Source organism: Pistacia vera, unplaced genomic scaffold (assembly GCF_008641045.1).
Source record: "Pistacia vera cultivar Batoury unplaced genomic scaffold, PisVer_v2 Contig941, whole genome shotgun sequence".
NCBI classification, from domain to species: domain Eukaryota; kingdom Viridiplantae; phylum Streptophyta; class Magnoliopsida; order Sapindales; family Anacardiaceae; genus Pistacia; species Pistacia vera.
In genome coordinates, this window is record NW_022196825.1 from 392,849 (window position 1) to 416,043 (window position 23,195).

At 34.7% G+C, this 23,195-nt stretch overlaps 4 protein-coding genes across 5 annotated transcripts; 1 reads left to right on the top strand and 3 right to left on the bottom strand.

Annotated features, from left to right (window-relative positions):
- Positions 1-1,205: 1,205 nt before the first annotated feature.
- LOC116120713 (apyrase 2-like) lies at positions 1,206-5,955 on the bottom strand. Its single transcript, XM_031406681.1, has 9 exons — positions 5,200-5,955; positions 4,544-4,672; positions 4,366-4,422; positions 4,185-4,271; positions 3,029-3,234; positions 2,705-2,796; positions 1,869-2,083; positions 1,589-1,778; positions 1,206-1,499 (listed from the first exon to the last, which is right to left on the bottom strand). Exons 1-9 carry the CDS (start codon positions 5,518-5,520, stop codon positions 1,390-1,392), a joined length of 1,407 nt encoding a protein of 468 aa, XP_031262541.1. The 5' UTR covers positions 5,521-5,955; the 3' UTR covers positions 1,206-1,389.
- A 1,448-nt stretch (positions 5,956-7,403) lies between these two features.
- Positions 7,404-10,974, bottom strand: LOC116120714 (aquaporin SIP1-2-like). The gene is made up of 3 exons (XM_031406682.1): positions 10,474-10,974; positions 9,721-9,993; positions 7,404-7,673 (listed from the first exon to the last, which is right to left on the bottom strand). Exons 1-3 carry the CDS (start codon positions 10,768-10,770, stop codon positions 7,515-7,517), a joined length of 729 nt encoding a protein of 242 aa, XP_031262542.1. The 5' UTR covers positions 10,771-10,974; the 3' UTR covers positions 7,404-7,514.
- Positions 10,975-13,961: 2,987 nt separating this feature from the next.
- LOC116120723 (syntaxin-related protein KNOLLE) lies at positions 13,962-15,536 on the top strand. 2 transcript variants are annotated; one of them, XM_031406693.1, is made up of 2 exons: positions 13,962-14,107; positions 14,417-15,536. In XM_031406693.1, exon 2 carries the CDS (start codon positions 14,478-14,480, stop codon positions 15,420-15,422), a length of 945 nt encoding a protein of 314 aa, XP_031262553.1. In that variant the 5' UTR covers positions 13,962-14,107; positions 14,417-14,477; the 3' UTR covers positions 15,423-15,536. The 2 variants fall into 2 exon arrangements, with proteins under 2 accessions (XP_031262553.1, XP_031262555.1); XM_031406695.1 differs by having other exon boundaries at positions 14,425-15,536.
- A 214-nt stretch (positions 15,537-15,750) lies between these two features.
- Positions 15,751-22,022, bottom strand: LOC116120711 (violaxanthin de-epoxidase, chloroplastic). Its single transcript, XM_031406679.1, has 5 exons — positions 21,719-22,022; positions 21,501-21,584; positions 21,083-21,380; positions 17,761-18,163; positions 15,751-16,372 (listed from the first exon to the last, which is right to left on the bottom strand). The coding sequence occupies exons 1-5, from the start codon at positions 21,998-22,000 to the stop codon at positions 15,880-15,882; spliced, it is 1,560 nt and encodes a 519-aa protein (XP_031262539.1). The 5' UTR covers positions 22,001-22,022; the 3' UTR covers positions 15,751-15,879.
- Positions 22,023-23,195: the final 1,173 nt, after the last annotated feature.

Consider the following 23,195-nt stretch of genomic DNA (forward strand, 5'->3'; position numbering starts at 1 on the left):
ATACAAATTCTTAAAATAATGGACAGAACTTCTAATATCCTTTAACTACAAAATGAACAAATAGAAAAAAAAGTTAGATTTAATACAAATTCTTAAAATAATTGACAGAACTTCTAATACCTTTAATTAAAGTACAGACAATGCTTGTAATGTGATATTCTATATCTATGATATAAAGTTAATATTAATGTTAAACAATAAATCGATAATGTAACAAGTAAACAGCATAATATCATTATATTAGATAATCCGATGGCATTACCACATCTATTCTATAATAAATTATGGGCAATCCGACAGTGTTTTAAAACTCAGTTCGGGCCAATCGGTTGAATCGGTTCTACCAAAACCCAGGGTCTTCACCGAGTCGTGTTACCAATTTACTATTTATCGAAAATCTTAGAAATTAGGACAATGATCGATGAACATTGAAGGTTAAGAGTTAGAGGTTTTAAAGAGGAACAACCAATGAGTGGAAAGATGGCGATAGACGTTATTTTCGGGAGTGAATGACCTGAAATTCCAAATAAAAAAAATCGATTGGTGAGACGAACAGGGGTGGGGTGAGATGGGTTTTAGTTAGGAGGTCAAGGGGAGAGTTTTCGTGATTATGGGGTGTTTTGTTGACGTTGGAAATGGTCCTATTTGGCCTAGGTTGTCGATACCAACGGTATAATTTAGAGTATTTTTATAAGATTTCAAACTTGTTGGGATTTATAGTAGTTTTTAAGAGAGTTTTTGCTAGATTTCAAACATTTTTACATGCTGACATCACCTGTTCGACCCATTTGTCATACTACTTCAACTGGTCAATCCAGGACCCGACCACTTTGCCGGGTTTCACCTCGGGTTGAATTTTAAAATCTTGCTTTCGACCATACCCATTAATTAACATGAACACTGAAATCTTATTATAAAATAATAACAGATAAAATAAAATATAGCAGGTCCAGAAAAAGAGAAAAAAAAAAAAAGAAAAAAAAAAAAGGAGGCTTAAAGGATATATCTGATATTGAATGATTAAATTAAAAGAAACAAAAATGAATTGGTATCTCACCATTCAGTCCGTTCTTGTTCTTTTTCTAAATGAACTAATTGAATCAAATCGTTCTCTCAAGAATTATGAATCAGAACATTCTGTAACATAATTACAAATGATAATAAATGGATTTTTTTTTTTTTACTTTTTTTTTTTTTTTTCTTTCTCTCTCATTATTCCCAGGATCCAAGATATAAACCAAAATCCGATTCCCCCACCCAAGTTGATAGTGAATTCTGAGGTTATTGACCGTGGATACTTTCAGCTTGAACTCTGCCGGCACCAAAAGACCCACATGTCGCGTCAATTGTTCAATGTGTAATCAAGCTGATGATGTGATTCGATCATGTCTACGATGATATAGCCTCTATGGCACTGCCTAGCGGCCATGCTGCTTCGACACGAGCATTTCGATATTCAACTTGCTTTACCAAGGTAATATCTAGCCAGGGATCAAGGCCTGTCCAAGAAGAATGACCATACATGGAAAGATCAGATTCGAAAATAACCTTAAGGAGCATAACTGACACAATTTTATGTATAGCTTACCAAATCCAATAACTAGCAAAGTATGCTGGTAGACAAGATCCATGCAAATGTATGGCAAGTTAGCCTCCTCCACATGTGGAAAAGCGGATTTTGCATCCTCTAATCTTGTTTGGCAAGCTCGCTTAGCCGCGGTCTCAAAATCAGCAGGACGAACTTTGGCAACAGCTTGTTTAGAATCAATAAAACCAGCCTATATGTAAACCATTAAGTTAGCATAGCTATGCAGCCATAAGAAAAGGAAATCCTACTAGGAACTAGTTTTCTCATGGAGAGTTCATACCTCTGCAGCCCTGTCAAAGAAAAATGAAGCAACAAACAGACTCTTTTGACCATCACCTCCACCACCATTCCATATTCCACCAAACGTGCATTTCATGTGAGTGCATGAATCATTAACACTGAGGGCTTCAATAGCTGTACTCCTACATTGCTCCAGGTTTGAGCCAGAGGGAGAAGCTGATGCTTTGTAATCCTTTCCACCATATTTATAAGATCCTTTAAAAAGTTACAAAGAAGAGAAAAGGAATTTAATATCAATGTTCTACTATTGTTGAAAGGCAGAGTAATGTAATTTGTATGTCATATTAAATTCTTTAACAAATTTTTCCTCTTCAAGAGAAGACAGTTTCACCCACAATCTTCATAGCATCCAGGAAGACCACTTTAGAAATTATGAAGACCACTTTAGAAATTATAGAGGGAGGGAGGGAGAGAGAGAGAAGAGATCAGTCTGATGAGTAAGGGGAAAGCAGGTTGCTGGCGTTTTCTACAGCCAAGCATCAAACGTTTTGCAATGACGTTTAAGTTTGACATAAAGAAACCTCTGATTGATTACAAGCTAAAACAAGGTGCCTGCTTCCAGGACATCATGTCTTGGATTAGCAAACAGAAATGTGGGTTTTCTCTCAGTTCAACAGTGTTGAATAGTGTTATTTAGGTAGGTTTATAGCAGATACAGATAACTTTTTAAATTGCATTTCAAACAGTTACAAAATGTATTATGCAACAGAATTTAAAAAGGGAAAAATTATTTTACACAAACATGATGCAGCTTCATATTTGAACACTGAAAATGTTGTGTAACAGGACTTCTGAAAGTGAGTTAACTGAACATACCATCATATCCCGCCAAAATGCATGGGTTGTCAGAGTCGTCAGTAACCTTCAAGATTTCTGCTCGAGCTGCTAATAAACCATAGTGCAAGTAACTGTATGCAAGATGACAAAATTATATTAGCTGAAACATAGAGCAGCAAAATATCTGCAAAACTACACAGTTCTTTCACTGAAAAAAAGGATCTTTTTAAACAAATTTAAAACTTGAAAAGATTTTCTAACATGAACAGAATGTCCACCCAATAATAGATGATTGTCAGGTGATTGAATGTGAGATCATCTAATAGAATAGTGTGGTCAAAGTATGATAAGAAAGAGGTATACCTGTGAACATAGAGGAAATATTTTGTTCCCATCAGAGTCATTTCCTTTACATATGAATCCTCTCCGTCTGATAACTTTGGAGCCGTTCCAGCCTCCTCCTCTGAGATGGCATACGCCATCTGTACAGATCCACCTCCAAGATCAACTACTCCAACAGTTTTTGAATATTTCTTCCCCAATCTCCCTAATAGATAGTTTATTGTTACCTGCAAAACAATGTCCATGTAAGAGATCCTCACCATAACTAATCAAACAAAAGAAATCAAAAGAACAGATTCTCCTCATTATGTACTAAGATAAATGCAGCAAAACTATATGCTAATGCTTATGTTTCATCATCAGTTTTCATTGTACAGTATACAACTACTCAGTTTATCATGATTTTAATTCATCAAGGACAAGATGCAGCTACCATTGTCTATGCCTTAATATGTTTCTTTTTCAGGCCCAAAATAAGTCAATACTTGATTATCCCTTCACTCTCCCAAAGAGAAGGCATTATCGATGTCTTAACTTAGAATTTGCCATGTCAATATGATTTGACTATCTCAGAGGCTAGCCAAAAATCAATTAACAAAGCACCAAAATCAAGGCTATGACATCTGAAAAAGTGTATTGCAAAGCTCTTTTCCTTTAGGATAAGCAGAGCAGAATCAGAACCTAAAGTCAATCAACAAAAATAATGTACAAAGAGACCTTGCCTATCAGTCAATTCTGACGAAAGGGAGTTACCAAAGAATTATATAGCCTTAATAATAACAGAGTTTAGCCCATCCAAAACAACCAATATTATTGGTAGGCATATTATTTCAATAATTAATTTTGTGGCTACCAACCAATATTTTTTGTTCCCTCTACCAGGTCCTCAAGGCAAAACCAAATTACTTGAAATTTCAACTGTAACTAAAATGACAAAATGATCTTAATTAGGTGAACATTGCACACCCCACAGTCACTCTGCTAAATAGGTGGTAGGTGTATTGGTTAAGTGGAATAACATAATACCAGTACAGCTCAAGTTTTTCTGCATGATCATGTGAGGAATATATGTCCTAAGGACCAAAAGCACCAGTGAGTCAAACTATATAGTCTTTCACATACATAAATATGCATTCAAGCACACCAAAAAACAAAAAAAAAAAAAAAAGTGACATACCCACTCGTATGCGCCTTCTTGAGTACCATCCAAAACAGTAACACCATCAGCCTTGAAGGAGCTTTTATATTGGAGAAGATCCCTAACCTTAAATTGGAAGTTCAAAGAACTGTAAATATGATGAAAAATAAAATAAAAAGTGTGAAAACAACCAAAGGATGGGATAACAGAAAAAAATTACCGCTTGCAATATTCTATCAGATGCATCACCTTCTAATTGCCTTAACCCTGCTGTTGCCTAGACAAACATTAAAAACCCATCTGAGTAATTTTACCAAAAATTTCAGAAAATCACATAACAGTATCACACAAGGAGATCCTAATAAATGAAAATACAGAACAAATATGTAACCACTCACCCCAACTCTAACTGGTGTCTTTGATCGTAGATCTTGGGGTACAACACTTTGTGCTTTATCAAGAAGTGTAGTAAGGGAGTTCGCAGCAAGCTGTGGATCATTTGCATATGCACTCAACCCCGGTTTAATCTGCAAACACACCAACAACCAAAAAATCAGAACCAAACAAAACACTGCAACTTATAGCAGCCACAAGAGAAAAAACTGTACAACAATTTCAAGTAGTAGATCTAGCACTAACGATTACAACTTCTCAGCTTCAACCATTGAACATGCATTAAAAATTCAGTAGTACAAACAGTGCGGCTTTTCGTACAACACTACATCACCAAAGAGCATCCCAGTAACGATACTTGTCAGCATAATGTAGTATGACCCGTATATCAAATCACAAAATTGTCCTCAATGCAAAGTGGAGTGCTAAGTTACTGAGTCACTGGGTCAGTTACAAAGCCACACCAGACACCGTTAACAATTACCAATTAAACCTTTTATTTCATATTTCTTGCTACATTTGCAGTAAAATGAGGTTGTGAATCAAATACAATCTCTTAATCTGTCCTAAATCAAATCCGGCTAACATTAGAATATAAACAAATGTTTTAAAAGAAGCAAAAGAAGAATCGATCAAATTTAACTGAATTCAACGAGATTACCTGAACAAAAAGCTCGAGATCTTCACCAATAGGCACGAGATCCAAGTTCTGATCAAAACAATACACGTGGACACGACTCCCCGAACTACCGGCGTCAAAAATAACAGCGTAGCTCTTAGACAACTTCAAATTGGGCGGGAACTTCCGTCCATTCATCTCATACTCGATCACAGTCTCGGATGACGGGGCCCGTCCCGGCATTATAAACAAAACAAACAAAATCAACATGACCGGCACGGATATCACCAGCAAAACGCTCCGGTAGCGGTGGATCTTGTCCGGAAACGAATCGTACTGACGATTACCAGGTCGTTTAGACATCTTTTCAGGCAAGAGCTGGTCAGCGGAGTGGGAAGGAGAGGTGGCGCCGGTTTCGATGAGCTCCGCGGAGGAGGGGGATCGGTAGCGGATCTGGCCGTTGCCGGTGGAGGAAGGAGGAGGAGGCTTTAGGGACTGAGATGGCGGGTCCGGTGAGGGATCCAGGGTTGATGGATTTGAGATTTGGTGAGGTGCGAATATTACAATTGGATTTTGGAGGAGAAATGTGGAACAATCATATGTGCCGTGAAGTGAGGCGTGATTAATGGTGAAGTGTGATTGGAGTTGGGAGGAGTGGTTGGTACGGTGTATATTGTCACCGGAGAGAGAAAGATGGGAGGGAGGGACCGAGGGAGATGAACGAAATGAATGTGTTGAAGTGATTTACAAATTAAGTGGTCTTTTTTTTATTTTTCTTATTTTTCTGGGATTTATTTTCTGAGAAAATCCCATATGTTTCCCAATTATAACACCCGACACTTTGGAAAATTTTAAGTGGCCCCCATCCCGTCACCGTCCATGAAAATCTGTTAAATTGCAAAATAACGTTTTTACTCTCAAACTGAATAATTATTTAAATATTAATTTTATTCTTTTTTTTTTTTTTCACCCCTTAAAACTCTTATCAATATTTTTAAAATCTGAAAATTAAACATTATCCTTTTTAAATATATCAATTTCCTTTTAAATATAAAAAACCAAAAAAAAAATATATTACCATTTTTCATTCACCAAAACTTAAAAAGAAAAAGAAGAAAGTGAAAGAAGAAATAGGAGAAAAGAAATTAAGACATGGTTTTGTATAATATAAAAAGTCAAAAATACCCTTTCTAAAGTAAAACAAATTTCGAAACACATTTTATCCGTTAATGTTAACAAACAAAACTAACGGAATGGGGCTACCCATGTATTTCGGGGAGTATCGGGGGCCATCAAAATTAACAAACATTTAGGGGCTTTCTAAAAGATCCCTATTTTTCTTACTTTTGGTTTTGGAAGTAACCGCGTTTTTCCTCTCGTGCTACTTTAACGAACTTCGTACCAACTGATTTTAATTTATTTATTTTTTCAAGAATTTTTTTCTAATTGTAAAATAAATTTAGTATAAATTCTTGGTACCAATCATATGTATTAAGATATTTTAAAAATTTGATAAAATAAAGAAATGGTCCAATTTAATGTTACACATTTTTTTAACATTTATGATGTTAAATATTTATAATATCAAAGTATTTATGGTAACAAAAGTCTTGTTTTTGCTGGATAAAAAAAAATAATTTAATTAAATTTCAGAAGGAAATTTGAAAAAAAGGAAAGAAAAATACATTTTTCAATATGTACATGGATCAATTTTGTATTGGTAATTGATCTTTTAACAGTGTTTTAAAACCTAGAAAAATTTGATAATCACAAAACGATATCTTCAATAAAAGCCTGCTGTGGCAGGCAATTGGGGAGGGGTGAAATGTGTTTTGGTCAGAAGGCTAAAGAGAGTGTTGTCATCACTGAAAACATGCCTTATTTGTCGATGCTGATGGTGGTGTTTGAGGTGTTTTTATAAGATTTCAAACTTATAGGGATTTAAAATAATTTTTATTAAATTTCGAACCTTTGAACACCGGTTTGACCCGTTGGTCAAACCAGTCAACCCAAGACCTGGCCACTTTGCCGGGTTTCACCTTGGGTTGGGTTTTAAAACACTGCTTTTAACACATTTTAACCTTAAAAAGACAACTCAGATATAATTTAGTCTTAAAGCCAATTGGGTTAAATACTTTTTAAAACTGGAAATGAAAACATTTGAAAAAGTAGATATTATAATTTGTCAAAGAAACAAAATGCAGATGCAGCAGGCAAATTGGCTTAAAAGACAGGTCAGTTTATCATGGACAACTAAAAATGAATGCATTACAGAGCTAAATAAGGCATTCTTATTACATGAACATTGAGCTTGAGCTTATGTAATGGTGAATAAACAAACACACATATTGCCCACCTTAGTTTTTCTTCTGTTTCTTTGATGGTGGAGGTGGTGGAGGGAAGACAAAACGGAACGCCCACGCCGCGACTATTGCTCCGATGAATGGACATATCCAGTAAACATAAAACTGCTCCCATGTGTCGTGTCGTTTGTTTATGTATGCCCATCCAAAAGCCTATGGTCACAACAATATATCATATGTTTAGTCATATAGTTGTAAGAGCAATATCAATACACACATCACTATGGCTATTGCCTTAACCTAAAGATACAATATTAAGTGGAGTAAGATCCCTCTACGCTCCTCAAAAAAAAAAAAAAAAAAAGATGAGCTCTTCCGCGATACCATTTTAAGCCTTTTTTAAAGACTAGCTTAAATGAACGAAGGAACAACCATACATCACTTTTCTCCATCCAACAGTGTGCCACAACAGGAGCAAATCACACAAGAGGTCTGACTGTATCTCATGTGGCTGATCTCATCTGCCTAGCAAGAAAGATACACTCTTTCTCTATCTTTCAATTTCTTCATGCCCTTCATAGAAGAAACATTTAATGTTACATGATCCCTGCTTAGCAAAGGGATCCGATTTGGCTTTGATATGTTTACGAATCCAGAAGGAACTTATTTTTGTGGCTTTATAAAGGTTAACATATTTCTATATAGATATGGATGCAACCTTGAAGACAAGAAACCCTATAAAGAAGCAAACAAGAGAAAGTCAGCATAACTTTCCTTTGCCAATTTTCCAAACCTTCATCTTTGGCTTCCTTATGATAAAGACGCGCTAAGCACATCAATACAGCCAGAAACATCATGATCCCTTCCATCATATCGGAAAAAGGGGAAAAAAAAAAAAAAAGGCAAAACAGATTACAGCAAATTCCAACTACCTAAATTGGCATCACTAAGGAATCAAAAGGAACAAAATCCTATCAGAGTTGAGAGGAGGCTCTCCAACTCAAAATGCAGTTAGGAAGGGAAATGCCCACATAATATCAATATTACCCTTATATAAATATTCATCACCACTGGCAACCACTGCTGCCATGACCACATAATATTGATAATGACCCCCATCAATCTCCAACTCATCATTTTTACCATGAAATCCCTAAACTACTAACTCTGCACAGTATGTGGACCAAGATTAGCTCTATGCCAATGAAGATCTTTAACAACTTTTATATACTTTTTGCTATTTTAATTGAAGATATAATTGAAGTAAATAAAAAAAAAAAATCAAATCTGAAGAAAAGATGTTAGGTGCATTCAACAACGTTGGTTTTTTGTAGTGATTGAAAAAAATCTACATGAAACTGATTATAAGGGACTGTTTGATGGACTTGATTGCCGCGGAAGCAAGTTGGTGAAATGGGAGGAAGTGAAAGGGTGAGATTCAGGAACATGGTGGTTATGAGAGATGAGAATTGCAGAAGATCTGAAGTTTCATGCTTGATAAGGAGAACTAAACCTCCAGCCTATGTTAAATCAACGGCAAAAGATGATTCAATGGGTTCAACAAACTTGCATTCCTCATTTTGACTACATGGAAATTTATAATTTGATGAATTAAGGAATTTTAAACAATGAGATGAGTCAGCAGCAAAAGGGAAAGCAAAAAAAATAACATGCAATGATTTCTCACAAATTGGATGCCAAGTGGCTATATGTCCTTTCTGATCACAGTTACAGCAAAGATGCATGGCTTGCTAGGATAAAGAGGGCACACATTTCCTTCTTAATCACTATCTCCAATATTTTCTGAATTATGTGTTTATTTGTCCATTCAATAGACAAGAAGATGAAATGCAATAATAAAAATTGATGCAACAAAAATTGTGATGGACATACTTTCCTCAGTAAAGTCGAGATGCCCAAGTCATGGAATCAAAAGTATATTAAGGGTTGTGCAAAAATTAATATGATGCAATTACAATATCATGACCTTATGAGTGTAACATATAGAGCAAGAGCCATATGTTATAGCTTAGTTGTAGACAAGATTTTATAATTTAGCGAATTGATGAAATTATATGTTGTTCATGACAGAAACTGCAACAAGACTAGAGAAGTAATATCATTGTAGCTTTACGACAATATTTTGACAGGTTAACTTTTATATGTTGTTCATATAAGATTTGGAATTTATATGATCTTAATAACTCCAAATTATTAAAATTGAATAACCAGGGCAGAAGTAAAATGGCAAACAACTCACATTGGCAGGATTCATGGAAGGCCCAGTGTAAGTAGAACCTGAAACAACCAATACAACAGTTGCCACAGCAAGCAACCATATCTTCACGATACCGTTACGAGGACCCTTGAGAATGATTACAAGCACAGCAAAGGTAATTAGAAAAGTCAACACCCCCTCAGCAATGGCTCCGGTATGCAAATCAACTTTCAAAGAAGGCCCTCCAAGCATGTGCTTGTACTTTGGTGGGACCACCTCCAGGATCGCCATTGCACCACCCACAGCACCCGCTGCCTGTCAAAGTAAAAACTTTATATTTACATCCAACACTCTTGTCTCATTGTCTATACATTACTTCTGGGTTCTTTTAGTGAATGAGTCCTTCTAAATCTTTAGGCATTTAAAGTAAGATTTGTTTCACAGTTAACACCCTCCTTTTCCCACGAAAAGGTCTTCCTTTTTCCGGAGAAAAATTCTTTGATAGTTTCAGCGTTAATTGTATATCTATAGTTCTAATCCCAATTAAAACTACCTTTATATATGAAAAAATTCAACAAAAAGTGGCAACAACAAACTACTGCAATGTAGATCCAATAAAAAATTCTGTCCACAAAAATTTCTTAAATAGACCACAAAGAATATGATTAAAACATAAAAATTCGACTAAATTTATCTTTACAAAAAGATAATAATTTACAATTCATATTCCTCAATAATATGACTTTAAATCATAAAACTAGGAACCAAAAACTAAAGATGTGTTAAAATAAAAACCTGGGCAGGGAAGCGGAGAGCCATAGAGAGCAGAGAATCACCGCCGACACCGGCAGCGTAAAAGGCGGCGGTACCAGTAGGATTGAAGCTAGCCCCACCAAGAAAATCACCAATCAAACTAAAAACGAAAACGAAAACAAAAACAATGAAGGTGGTGATTAACAAGGAGGGCCAAACGAGGTTTTGCACACCCAAAACAGTGGCTATCTCGGAGGTCAAAACACCAAACGTCGACGCACAAAACACCCACAAGAAGGTCAACAAGAAATCGCCTACAGAGGCCTTAATCGGACCCATTGCCTCGGTTCGGTTTCTTTAGGGTCGAGTGGGTGGTGAAGACTTAAGAGAAGGTTGAGGGTTGAGGAGTCGTGTATAGTGGGTGACTCTTGACTGGGTGTTTTGGGTGTGATTTACCTAACTATTCGAAGGTGAAATGAAATCAAAGTGTTTGAGGTTTAAGTTAGATTAGTGGAAGAAGTGGTACTGGTGGTGGTGTCTGCTTAGGATTGGTTTTGTTGTTGTTGATTTAATGATTTTGATGTTTCTCTCTCTCTCTCTCTCTCTCTCTTTCGCTGTCACCAATCACCATCCACCAAACAATCTCTAAGCCTTGCTTTCAGCTTTGTACTATCAAGAGCCCAACTTATTAACCAAATAATATTTCCTAAAATAAATTTATTATTTTTTATAAATAATTAACTAATATGGTTAATAAATATAATAACAAAATTTATATATAATAGTTCGGTAGAGATCCTTCGATTTATAAATTAGGAATGATACGTATAAGGTAAATTCAAATAAAAATATAAAATATGGATATCATGATATCCTAGGATCGAATTTATTTATTTTTGTTTATGAAGTTATGAATAATCAAATTTATTTTGTTTATGGTTACACATTAATATCTTATTTTAAGGGATAATCACGTATCAAAATCCCAATTAAATTATAGAATTTGAGTTAGAGATGGAATCCACTAATTATTCCTTACTGGGAAAATAACATGTTGGTCCTTAAAGATTTGTAATAAGATAAAAAATAAATAAATGATGAGAAAAAGAAAATAACGAAATTTTATTATTAATTATTTCACCGAAAAGTAAATATCACCGAAAAGTTTTTTAAAAAATATCTTTTTTTTTTAAAGAAGAAAAAGTTGTGACAAGCTGCAAGCTTTAATTGGCTTCATGTTATTGGCTATTTCTTCTCCCCTGTCATGTCAACACATTTTTGAAAAAAATATAGTCACATGATTGCACGTGCGAGAGGTATTATTAAAAATAAAATAATATAAAAAGTAAATAATAATACCATATATATATATATATACATTACTTTATTTTTATTTTTTACTTGTATTGTGGAATTGTATGCGTTGTATTAATCAATATTATTTATTTAAGATGTAGAATATACTTAAAGCCTTATATATTGAAGATGGAAGCTCAAATAATGTTTAAGATGATTAAGGAGATTCTTAATAGTTAGTAAATTCAAATGTGGATGCTTATTTGGCCTTTTAATTAAGGTTTTAGTAAGGGTTATCATTAATAGGATGAATTTGATTAACTATTAATGTCGTAGAAATTTGTTTACGGCATGCAGTAGATAACTAGTTTCAAGATTTTTTAAATATATTTACAAATGGAGATTTTTTTATGACAAATATCTCATTTTGTATCCACCCAATATGATAATTAATAATAATATTAGATTAGTGTTAGTTATGCCTACATCTATGGTTGTTGTTAATTTTACTTATGATAAATATAAAANTTTAAATATATTTACAAATGGAGATTTTTTTATGACAAATATCTCATTTTGTATCCACCCAATATGATAATTAATAATAATATTAGATTAGTGTTAGTTATGCCTACATCTATGGTTGTTGTTAATTTTACTTATGATAAATATAAAATTTTTCAAAAAAAAAAAAAAACGTAATATACATCAAATTCACTTTTTACAAGTGTCACGTGGACGACTAACAATTACGCTGAGTAACCTTGCTCATAATATTAATATCTTAAGTTAGGATTTTAAATTTGAAACAATTGTTTGCATTTAGAAGAGTAATTTATTTAACGCTCTCAAGAGACAATTAAGTTTCAACTCCTAGGAGTTTTTGCGAATTGTTAAGGCTCCGTTTGGTACATATATTGGGAAAACTAGAATAGTTTTCCCAATAAAGTTAACACAAAATTTGTGTTCGGTTTACCTATTTTCAAAATACAATTCTAAATATTTAATTTCTTTTGAACCCCTTAAATTTATTAATTTAACTAAACAACCCCCATTTTTTTTTAAAAATTGACAAAAACACCCCAACAACCCAAATTTACCAGATTCTGGCCACCATTGCCGGAATCTGGTGTAATGGCACACTATCGGTTGAATCTGGCCGGTAGTGTGCCGATCTAGCCTTTTCCGGCCAGATCCACCGTGGATCAAGCCGGAAATGGCCAGATCTATGGCCGTTGATAGTCGTCAACGACGACCAAGATAGGGTTGTCGTTGACCATCAATAACGGCGGTATCTTTGGCTATCGTTGACGACTAAATGCGGCCAGATCTGGCTGTCAATGACAAGTAGATATGACCTTTTTTGGTCAGATCCACGCTGTCAACGACGACCAAGATAGGGTTGTCATTGACCATCAATAATAGCCGTATCTTTGGCCGTCGTTAAAGACCAAATGCGGCCAGATTTGGTTGTTAATGACCAGATTTATCCGTAGATCTGACATTTTTTGGTCAGATCCATGGTGGATTTGACCGAAAAAGGCCATATCGGTGCACGACCAGCAAGATCAGCCGGTCATGCGTCGATACGGCTACTCCGGCTACCCCTCGGCGGTGGTGGCCGGCTGTCCGTATTTAATGAGTGGGTTGAGGGTGTTTTTGTTAACTTTGAATATTTTATTATAGGGGTGTTTAGTAAATAAATAAACATATGGGTATTTTTGTTAATTTTCAAAATTCTACATCGTAATACCCACCTAATATAACTTTTTTCAAAATATATTCTAAAAACTACCCAATAATGAACCAAATGGAGCCTAAGTATCTCTGAAATTGAAATTACCAAAAGCTTCTATAAATATCGTAAAACACTTAAAAAAAAAAAAAAAAAATCTTAAAAATATATATAAAGAACCCAAGAGTGTATTTAATTCGAAATATTTAAACACATCAAAGATTACAGGAGAAATCAAGTGACACGTGTGAGTCAGTGGTTTGATATGGCTTCTATAATAAGAAGGAACGGATGCAGAGAAGTGCTGCCATTTGGCGAAATAAATAGCAGCTAAAATCATTTATTAAAAAGAAATTAGAAAAAAATAAAATAAAAGAGTTCACCAACGGGCATTGGTAAATATAGCCGTTGGGACTTGGGAGCTAGCAATAACGGCTAATTTTTCTCTCTATTCATTTGCGATTCTCTTCCATTTAAGTATCCCCTCACTCATCTCAAATTGTCAACAAAACAAATCACCACCTGAGCTTAAGTTTCATGCCTTTTACAAACCCCCACTTCAGATCTTCTTCCTCTTATCGATAACATATTTCCCTTTCGGCTCCTTAACATCAGCTGCTTGGTTTTTTTCACTTCATTGAAGAGGTATGTAAAACCCATTTCTTAATTTTCTTTTTTTTTTTGTTCATTTTTAATATTCTTATAGTTCAATCTTCATGTCGGAAGTTGAAGATATGTTTAATTTAGAACAAAAACGAAAAGGATTCCTTTTCAAAACCTCACTTGAGATCTTCTTTTTGTATTTGAAGACAAATCACCATCTGGGCTTAAATTTCATGCCTTTTTAAAAAAAACCCCAATTGTCGTTTTTGTTCATTGTTGTGTCTGTGAAGAGGTTACAGTGTTTTTGAGTGATACCAAGTCCATCAATTTGATTCGTTTTATCACTTTTAGTCTTGCAGTACACATTACAGAAGAGCTAATTTCAGGAGAGTGAAGAATCTAAGTTTTAAAGATGAATGATCTAATGACAAAGTCTTTCACGAGCTATGTTGACCTCAAGAAGGAGGCCATGAAAGATCTCGAAGCTGGTCCTGACTTTGATGTGGAAATGGCATCCTCAGCAAACACTATGGACCAAAACCTCAACCTTTTCCTGGAAGAAGCTGAGAATGTGAAGAAGGAAATGGGGGAAATCCGGGAAATTTTGGACAGACTCCAAGAAGCCAATGAGCAAAGCAAGTCCTTGCACAAGTCTGAGGCTCTTAAGTCTTTGCGCAATGAAATCAACAAAGATATTGTCACAGTGCTCAAAAGGGCCAAAACAATCAGGTCTCATCTTGAAGACATGGACCGCGCCAACGCTGCTAACAAGCGCCTCTCAGGCTGCAAAGAAGGAACCCCACTTTACAGGACTAGGATTGCGGTTACTAATGGCTTGCGGAAGAAGTTGAAGGAGCTAATGATGGACTTTCAAGGGCTGAGGCAGAAAACGATGACTGAATACAAAGAGACAGTTGGGAGAAGGTACTTTACTGTGACTGGAGAGTACCCAAATGAGGATGTTATAGAGAAAATAATTTCTGATGGTAGTAATGGCGGCGAGGAGTTTTTGACACGCGCAATACAAGAGCATGGGAGGGGTAAGGTGTTGGAGACCGTGGTGGAGATTCAAGACAGGCATGACGCGGCGAAAGAGATTGAGAAGAGTTTGTTGGAGCTGCACCAAATCTTCTTGGACATGGCTGTAATGGTGGAGGCACAGGGTGAGCAGATGGATGATATTCAGCACCATGTGATGAATGCTTCACATTATGTCAAGGATGGTACCAAAGAGCTCAAGACTGCAAAGAACTACCAGAAGAGCAGCAGAAAGTGGATGTGTGTGGGTGTGATTCTTCTGTTGTTGATCATTCTATTGATTATCATCCCTGTTGCCACTAGCTTTAGCAGTTCTTGAATTTTAAGGCTCTATAGAGGATTTAATGCCCTGTTAAAAATGTATGGTTTGGGTGTAAGTAAGAAGCCTCAAAGTCTGTATGCTGGGACTGGGTTGTCTTAGACTTAATATTTTCTTATTCTTTTATTGATTGCATTTTGAATACAGTGTCTTGATTACAAAATTTTCTTATTCTTTACTGGTCTCTTCTTCTCTCATGGTTTGGAGAACAAAGATGTCTACCAATCATAATATTCTTATAAATTTATCAAAAAACTTAAAAGAATGTGAATATATAGCAGAAAAGGAGGTCATCAAACAAATAGTGACGAATAAAAAGAAATGCAACTAGAAAGAATTAAATCAGAGATTTCATCTTCTGCAAACTGGAAATAAAATGTGAGAGCTGTACAATTTCCAAAAAAATAGTAAACATATGGTGTTAATTACTTGAAAACTCTATCTTAGTTATTCAACTTTATCGTAGCTTCCTAATTGGCAATGCTCGTCTGAAGAGATTTTCCACCTGGTTCGCTTCCATTTCTAGTTGGTTCAATAGATCCTTCTCCTCTTTACTTAGTTCTCTTAGGAAATTTTCCTCGTCTTGTTGAAGCTCTTTGAACCCTTCTGCTAACCTCTCAAACAAAGTCATTTCAGTTTTCTCTACCTGACCTTCTATCTCTTCAACCTCTCTTATGATGGTTTTCTCCCCTTCTTCAACTGTTTTTTCCAGTCTTTCCACTAAGGGAGGCTCTGGTCCACAAGTATTATCGGTTCTGATAAACTTGTTAAAGTCTCTTCCTACACTTTTGGCCGCCTTTTCAAGTTCAGGTACAATGGTTTCAGGCAAAACTGAACTTCTTGTGTACACAACAGCACCACCATATCCATCCCATGCATCATTGCTGCCTCTGTAGTACACAAATACGTAGTCATCTGGATTATTCTCTATCTTGGATGACAATATATACCTGCACTTGTAATGCAGAAAGATGGATAAGCTTTTCATCAGACAATAAGTATTTTTGACTGTTTAATGTAGCAAATGATTATTTCAAAGCAAATTAAAAATTCACGTCCACTGGATGTACAGGTTAATTACATGTTCTTCTCTGCATTTGAAGAGTGATGTCATGATGAGTAGTACGAATAATTACAATGAAAATTTTATAGCATCAACTGTTTTCATTTGCATATACAACTGAAAATGAGTTGCAACAATCGAAAATGAGTAACATCTTGCACTTGTTTTTTAAATGATCTAGGAGTACTCCAGTCCAAATGCTATTAGTTTGGTCTAGCACAGTACAAATTGCCCATCAAATGATGTGTGAAGGGGTCGAGCTGCAAACTTGTGAATCATTCAGAAACATTTATATGCCTTAATTAATCCTCAAGCTATCTGTCACTGTTTGCTATAAATTCTTAGCTAATAGCCCTTAACTTTTACAATATTGATGGGCTAAATAGGATGCTTGCACCAACCTTCAGTTGGAGCTCTCAAACGTAGTTTCTTTACTGCTAAATATTTGCTGAAACCATGATATCTTGTGCAGAAATAGGAGGAAGCAAAGTAATAAAAATAGAACATGCACAGGCAAACACCAGTCTACATGCATTTATGTATATATGTCACAAACTAGCTAAAAACAGGTACACAGAACAAAAGGAAGAAGAAATGATGCAAATTGAAGACCAGAGAATTTGGTTCAAAAAAAAAAAAAATTTTAGTGTTTGCGAATGAAATTTTTAGTGTTTGCTTTTCTTTTTGATGTAGATCATGAACTAAGATAAATTATTAAGGAAATATAGTATTATTCATTTTCTGCTTATGGCCTTTTATATTTGTCTAATGAATTTTAATTTATTACAGCGCGACCAACCGTGATCAAATGCTTGTATTTGATAAAACTATGAAACAATTATTTGTAGTGATATTTCTGTTTCACTAATCCGCCTCTATTTCTCATCCAATGGTAAAGGGGCTAGTGCAATAAATACGGGGAAAAAAATCTGTCACATATCCATATGCCATGAATCATATTACCAGACAGTAATAAAGATTATTGTGTTCAACATGAATGAACAATGTCAATATGATTGATATCACATAACGATGCAGAGATTTTTGATAAGTGGCATGCAGCAACTATGTGGAAATTTTTCACAGGTACTAACATAATCCATATGTGGAATTACATATGTAGTTTGACTGGTTCATAAGCTAAGCAAAAACAACATTCAAGCTTATTAAAGTGGAGATAATTAGTTTTCATCTTGTCACTCAGCAGTACTGATAGTGCAAACCACATGCAAAGGAGACTGCAAACAAGCATTAGAATGAGGAAAAAGACTGTACCAGTCATCTTGATAGTGAAGATATTCATTGTCATGATTATAGAGTATCCCAGGATGAACTGGATCTTGAACAAATCTCTGCTCAGCTGATCGAGCAATAAAACCACCATCTGGAGTTCGTATTCTCCAAGATAATTTTCCAACAAGTTTGTTGGATTCTGTATGGAATTCATGCAACTGGCAATCAAAAGTATCAAAGGAGGGATTTAAGCCACTAGAAATGAACCACTTCCCACTGAAATCTGCCATGTTAAAGTTTTTAACGAGAACAGAAGGGTCAGGCACAGGAAATTCTCCTACATCAGATTTCTTAGGAACACACTTCTTTCTTGAGACTGCACACTCATTGAATTCATCCACAACACTATTTTCAAACAGGTCTCCACATTTAATCTGCAAAAGTNCTGCAAAAAAAACTTTTGCAAAACATCAAGGCAGAGGTATTATATGGCTCTGATACCAACTGTAAGACATTTCATCTGTAATCTAAACAGAAATACAAAGAATATAATATTCTTAAACTATAAACTAGGAATCAAGAATTACCTCCCGCCATTGAAGCAAACTCATGAGCAGTATTTTGGATCTTCTAAGCTCTCAAGACACTCTATTGATGGTGTATTTTTCTGTATATTCGTGTTCTTGAGCTTAGGGACCAAAATAATATATTCATAACCAAGCTTCCATCAAGCTTTTAATGGCTGCTTAATGGCTGCCATAAATCCCAAACGTTTGAAAACTGAACAAAGAATGTGGACCATCAACTTTAAAACTGATGAAAATCACGTTATTTACGTTACTCATGTAACGTAAGTTTTACATGTTTTACAAGCAAAAATCTAGCCTCCTGCTTATTGATTAATTCGGTGTTTGATTCATTTATTTTTTGTACTGGAGATGTTTATGAGCATTCATAATTTTTTTTCTTTGGAATTTTCTTTGGAAGATATAGTTTGTCAAAATTAGTGGGATTCATTTTAACTTTGTTATCAATATTTTATGGGTACCTAAGATTGAAATCATTTTACGAAGAAGGTGAACGAGAGATGATGACTCAACAGATCTCAGACTTACAGAATAAGGTCCAAAATTATTTTATGAAACTTTTGAACTTTGTTGAATTATGTTAATTTTGGAATTTATATGTATCTGCTGATCATATATGCAGCTGCTAGAAGCACTAGATTGGAAATTTATGCATGAATCGGATTCTTCTACAGTTAAGGTACTTTCCTCGCTTTGTTTCGATATTCACATCAAGCTAATTTAATGTGCCTTTTTTGTAAATTTTATTCCTGTTCGTCTATTTTCTAGAAAGGAAATTCAGATTTGGTAACAGAGGTTTGTGCCAAGGATGATTTACTGATCCCTGGCCAGGTAAATTTCAGATGTGTTTTTCCAGTATGGCTAGCTTCCTTTATGAATTTGCATTTTTTTCAATTGAAAGTATGGAATTGACATAATGAAACTTAAATTTTAACAACCAAAAGCTACTTTGCCACAATTAGTTGTTAGTGTTACGCGATTTTCCTAGACAAATTCTCTCCTTGTGATTCATAATTTAAATCTAACTAGTTGTTTCATGCAAACTTTTAAATTCGTTATACCCTCTTTTTCTTGTTTTTTCAAATCTCAGCATCCTTGTTCTCCTATTCATTCTAAGTACTACTTTTGCTGTGACTTCAAGCTGTCAACAATCTTTTCCTATTTTACACATTAATATACTTCTATTCTACCATTTTATAGTATCTTTAACTTCTTTGGGGTTTGTTGTAAATGAGTTATCAGTAACAGCTGGTATTTACAACTAGGATTATGCCTTCTTGAGTTATTTTAGGCTTAAACAATATAAATTCCCTATATTTCAACAATTTTGTAAGATCCAAGCCATAATCAAAATTTAAAAAGGATGCAGAAAATTAAAAGAATTAGCGCAAGGGCTTGATGTAGGATGTGTTAAGAGGCCAAGCACCTACAAGAAAAAAACTATATAATTATAGAGTTATGGGGAAATTCCTTTGAGTAGCCGAGTGGTTTGATTGAGACTTTTGAGTGTATTACTTAAGAGGTCTTGAGTTTGAATCACTTCTCACAGTTGCTAATAGGAGTAGCTAATAAAGCTCTTACTCAACCGGTAGTTCCAAGGTTCCGAGAGATTAGTTGAAAAGCGCGTAAGCTGATCCTGACATCTCGATCAACAAAAAAAAAAAAAAAAAAAAAAAAAATTATAGAGTTACGAGGTTTGCTATTTGACTTCGATTTGGTGCATGTAAATTTGATCATCTTAGATTGTCCATATCTATTTTGTTTGAAATAGGTTGTTTTTTTTAAGTGTTTCCGTTATGAAAATTATTCTTAATCTTCCTAAAGTCATATACACGAAATTGCATAAGAAACAATAAAGGAAATAAAGAGATAAACTAAAAAATATAATTATAATTGTTTAAGACTATATATATATATATATAATATGATTTTATATTTCTACATATTACAAATACTTTTTTCAGAAAAACATAAGTAATACATTTTCACTTTCACAATTTCAAAATATTAGTTTTAGACAAAGATGTGAATAAATTTTTTATTTTCTAAATATTTATCATTTAAATAAACTATTTACAATATTTACAAAAAATACAAAACAACATGTAAAATTGTATCATCTTAGAAATAGGTCCATATCTATTTTGTTTGAAATAGGTTGTTTTTTTTAAGTGTTTCCGTTATGAAAATTATTCTTAATCTTCCTAAAGTCATATACACGAAATTGCATAAGAAACAATAAAGGAAATAAAGAGATAAACTAAAAAATATAATTATAATTGTTTAAGACTATATATATATATATATAATATGATTTTATATTTCTACATATTACAAATACTTTTTTCAGAAAAACATAAGTAATACATTTTCACTTTCACAATTTCAAAATATTAGTTTTAGACAAAGATGTGAATAAATTTTTTATTTTCTAAATATTTATCATTTAAATCAACTATTTACAATATTTACAAAAAGTACAAAACAAATTCATAAATAACACACCTTTAAATTTCACCAATTATTTTGGTGGACTCGAGAAGGGCGAACTACGAGATGCAGAAATGCTTCGGAAGCGCATCGATCACTTGTGTAACAACACCGATGCTCCGGAAGCACACCGATCACTTGCGTAACAACATCGACCTCCTGAGCGTCTCCCTTCTTGATCATCGCCAGCCGTGCGTTCACACGAGACATAACCCGGGCTCGGTGATCACTAGCACACGGGAAACCATTCTCCTCCTCCTCTTAGAGGAAATAATCCCTCCGCTAACCACTGGCATCGTCGCCTCCATCTTCTGAGGGTGCAAGAGACATATAATAAGGAGATAAAGCCTGTCTGGTGTCTTCTTGCCTTCGATGCACAGACGAAGGACCAGCTCCACCGCCACAAACGGTACCATAGCAGAATGAACCAGTCCGAGCATCTCTTGATGGTATTGAAGTCATCTTAGGGACCTCATTATCCGAAGAGTCAGCATTCTTGCCATGATAACTGCCGACATATGAAAATTTTAGAGTAGGGAAGAAGAACAAAAGGAAAACCCGAAGTTGGGACGATAGGCAGCCACTCTACGAATTCAAAACAAAGCAAAAAGTGACAACAACACTCCCTCAATAAGCAAGTACATGTTTTGAGAGCATCAACAGCACCAGTTGATGGAATAATAAAAAACATGCACGCTAATACACCAGCCACTTCATCAACTGTAACCGGCTCCATTCATTCATAGAATTTGACAGAACTTGTACCATAAATTCAAATGCCTCTTTTGCCTACATGAAAATCGAACAAATAATAAAATAGAAAACAAGAAAATGTAGAATGAAAAGGAATAATAAAATAACCTTTATGATTATTAAGGAACTAAGGAGGAAGAAATCAAAAGTAAATAATATTTAAGAGCCACCTCAGGCATTCTTGCATTATTTCTTGACATTGAAGAAACTCTGTCTCTTCTGCCTAAGAGCAGACATGAACATCTTGAGCCCAGGTCATAAGTATAAGACCTTATCAACTGGGAGTGTATCGACTTTCTGCTACTGGACCAAATTTTCACCACAACTTTGCCACGAAAATAGACCAACCTCTTCTTTAAAAGCCTTTCTTTAATTATAAGTCCAGATCTGCTACACGGTTCACTGATACTTTCATTACAGGGAAAACAGATGGTATGTGTAGCAAATGCCATAATGTGGTGGGAGCTCTAATTGCAACCTGAATGCCATTGAGATATCTTAATCAACCAAGACTAATTCAGTATATTATAACATATAATACTTCTTTCAACTAAACCCAACTTATAACTCAACAAAAAGTGACCCAAAAAGCATTGTAGCCAAGATATACCAGATTACTCAACAATATTGCAAATTATATATATCAATGAATATACTTCAGAACCCATATAAATTCAAATAGTAATAAAAACCGTGGCATTTATGCAATTCACTATCACACAAAATACTGAAAAGCATCAATCTTTTACAAGTATCCATGAGCAGACAATCAATGCTCAAGTTCTGAAATGAGCTTCTAGTTCCAGAAATTATTGTAGTCAAAAGCATTAATCAATAGTTCTGCACAAATTGGTTTTACAAAGCATTGTTTTCCAAAAGAAGTTCCAGCATTTGATGGAACCAAGGATTGATTCAATTGACGAACAAAACCGATCCATGGAGCTATAAACCACAAAAAAAAAAAAAAAAAAAAAAAAAAACACTGCAGTTAATTGAAACAATCACAAACCCAGAAAACAAGTTCAAACATTGCATTGGTGGGTGATATTCGGTAGGGATGATAGGGGTTTTTGTCAGGGGAGGTCGGTCGGGGTGGATTTCCGATGCTGAAATGGACCGAAAATTGGTTTGAAGAGTGCGAACCCTAGATGAGCGACGACCGGCGATTGGTGGGTGATCTTCAGTGAGGATGATAGGGGTTTTGGTCAAGGGAGGTTGGTGAAGTGAAAGGTGGTGCCGGAGTGGTGGCTGGCGATTTAAGGGAGAAGGAATTAGGGCACAAATGGTTTTTTGGGTAAAAAATACATAAGTGGGAATTTTTTTTGGGAATTTCTTTTTTTTTAAAATTATCTGACATGGCAGATGAATTGACATCACCATGTCAGACACCATGTTATGTTGTAGGTTGGTTAGTAAAAATCAGTAGTATGCATAGTATTTTTGTTTTCCATCCATTGATTAGATCTATTAGTAAATTCCATTATAAAGAAGGGTTAGATGATAAAAAATCCTCTTTGAAGAAGAATAGGAGAGTCAATTTACATGTAGCCACAAAAATCAAAATTTAAAATTTGAAATCCGTCAGTGTAGTGATAGAATGGTTGCCATGTGTCCCACCAAAGTTGACTTTAGAAAAAAAAGGGGAAA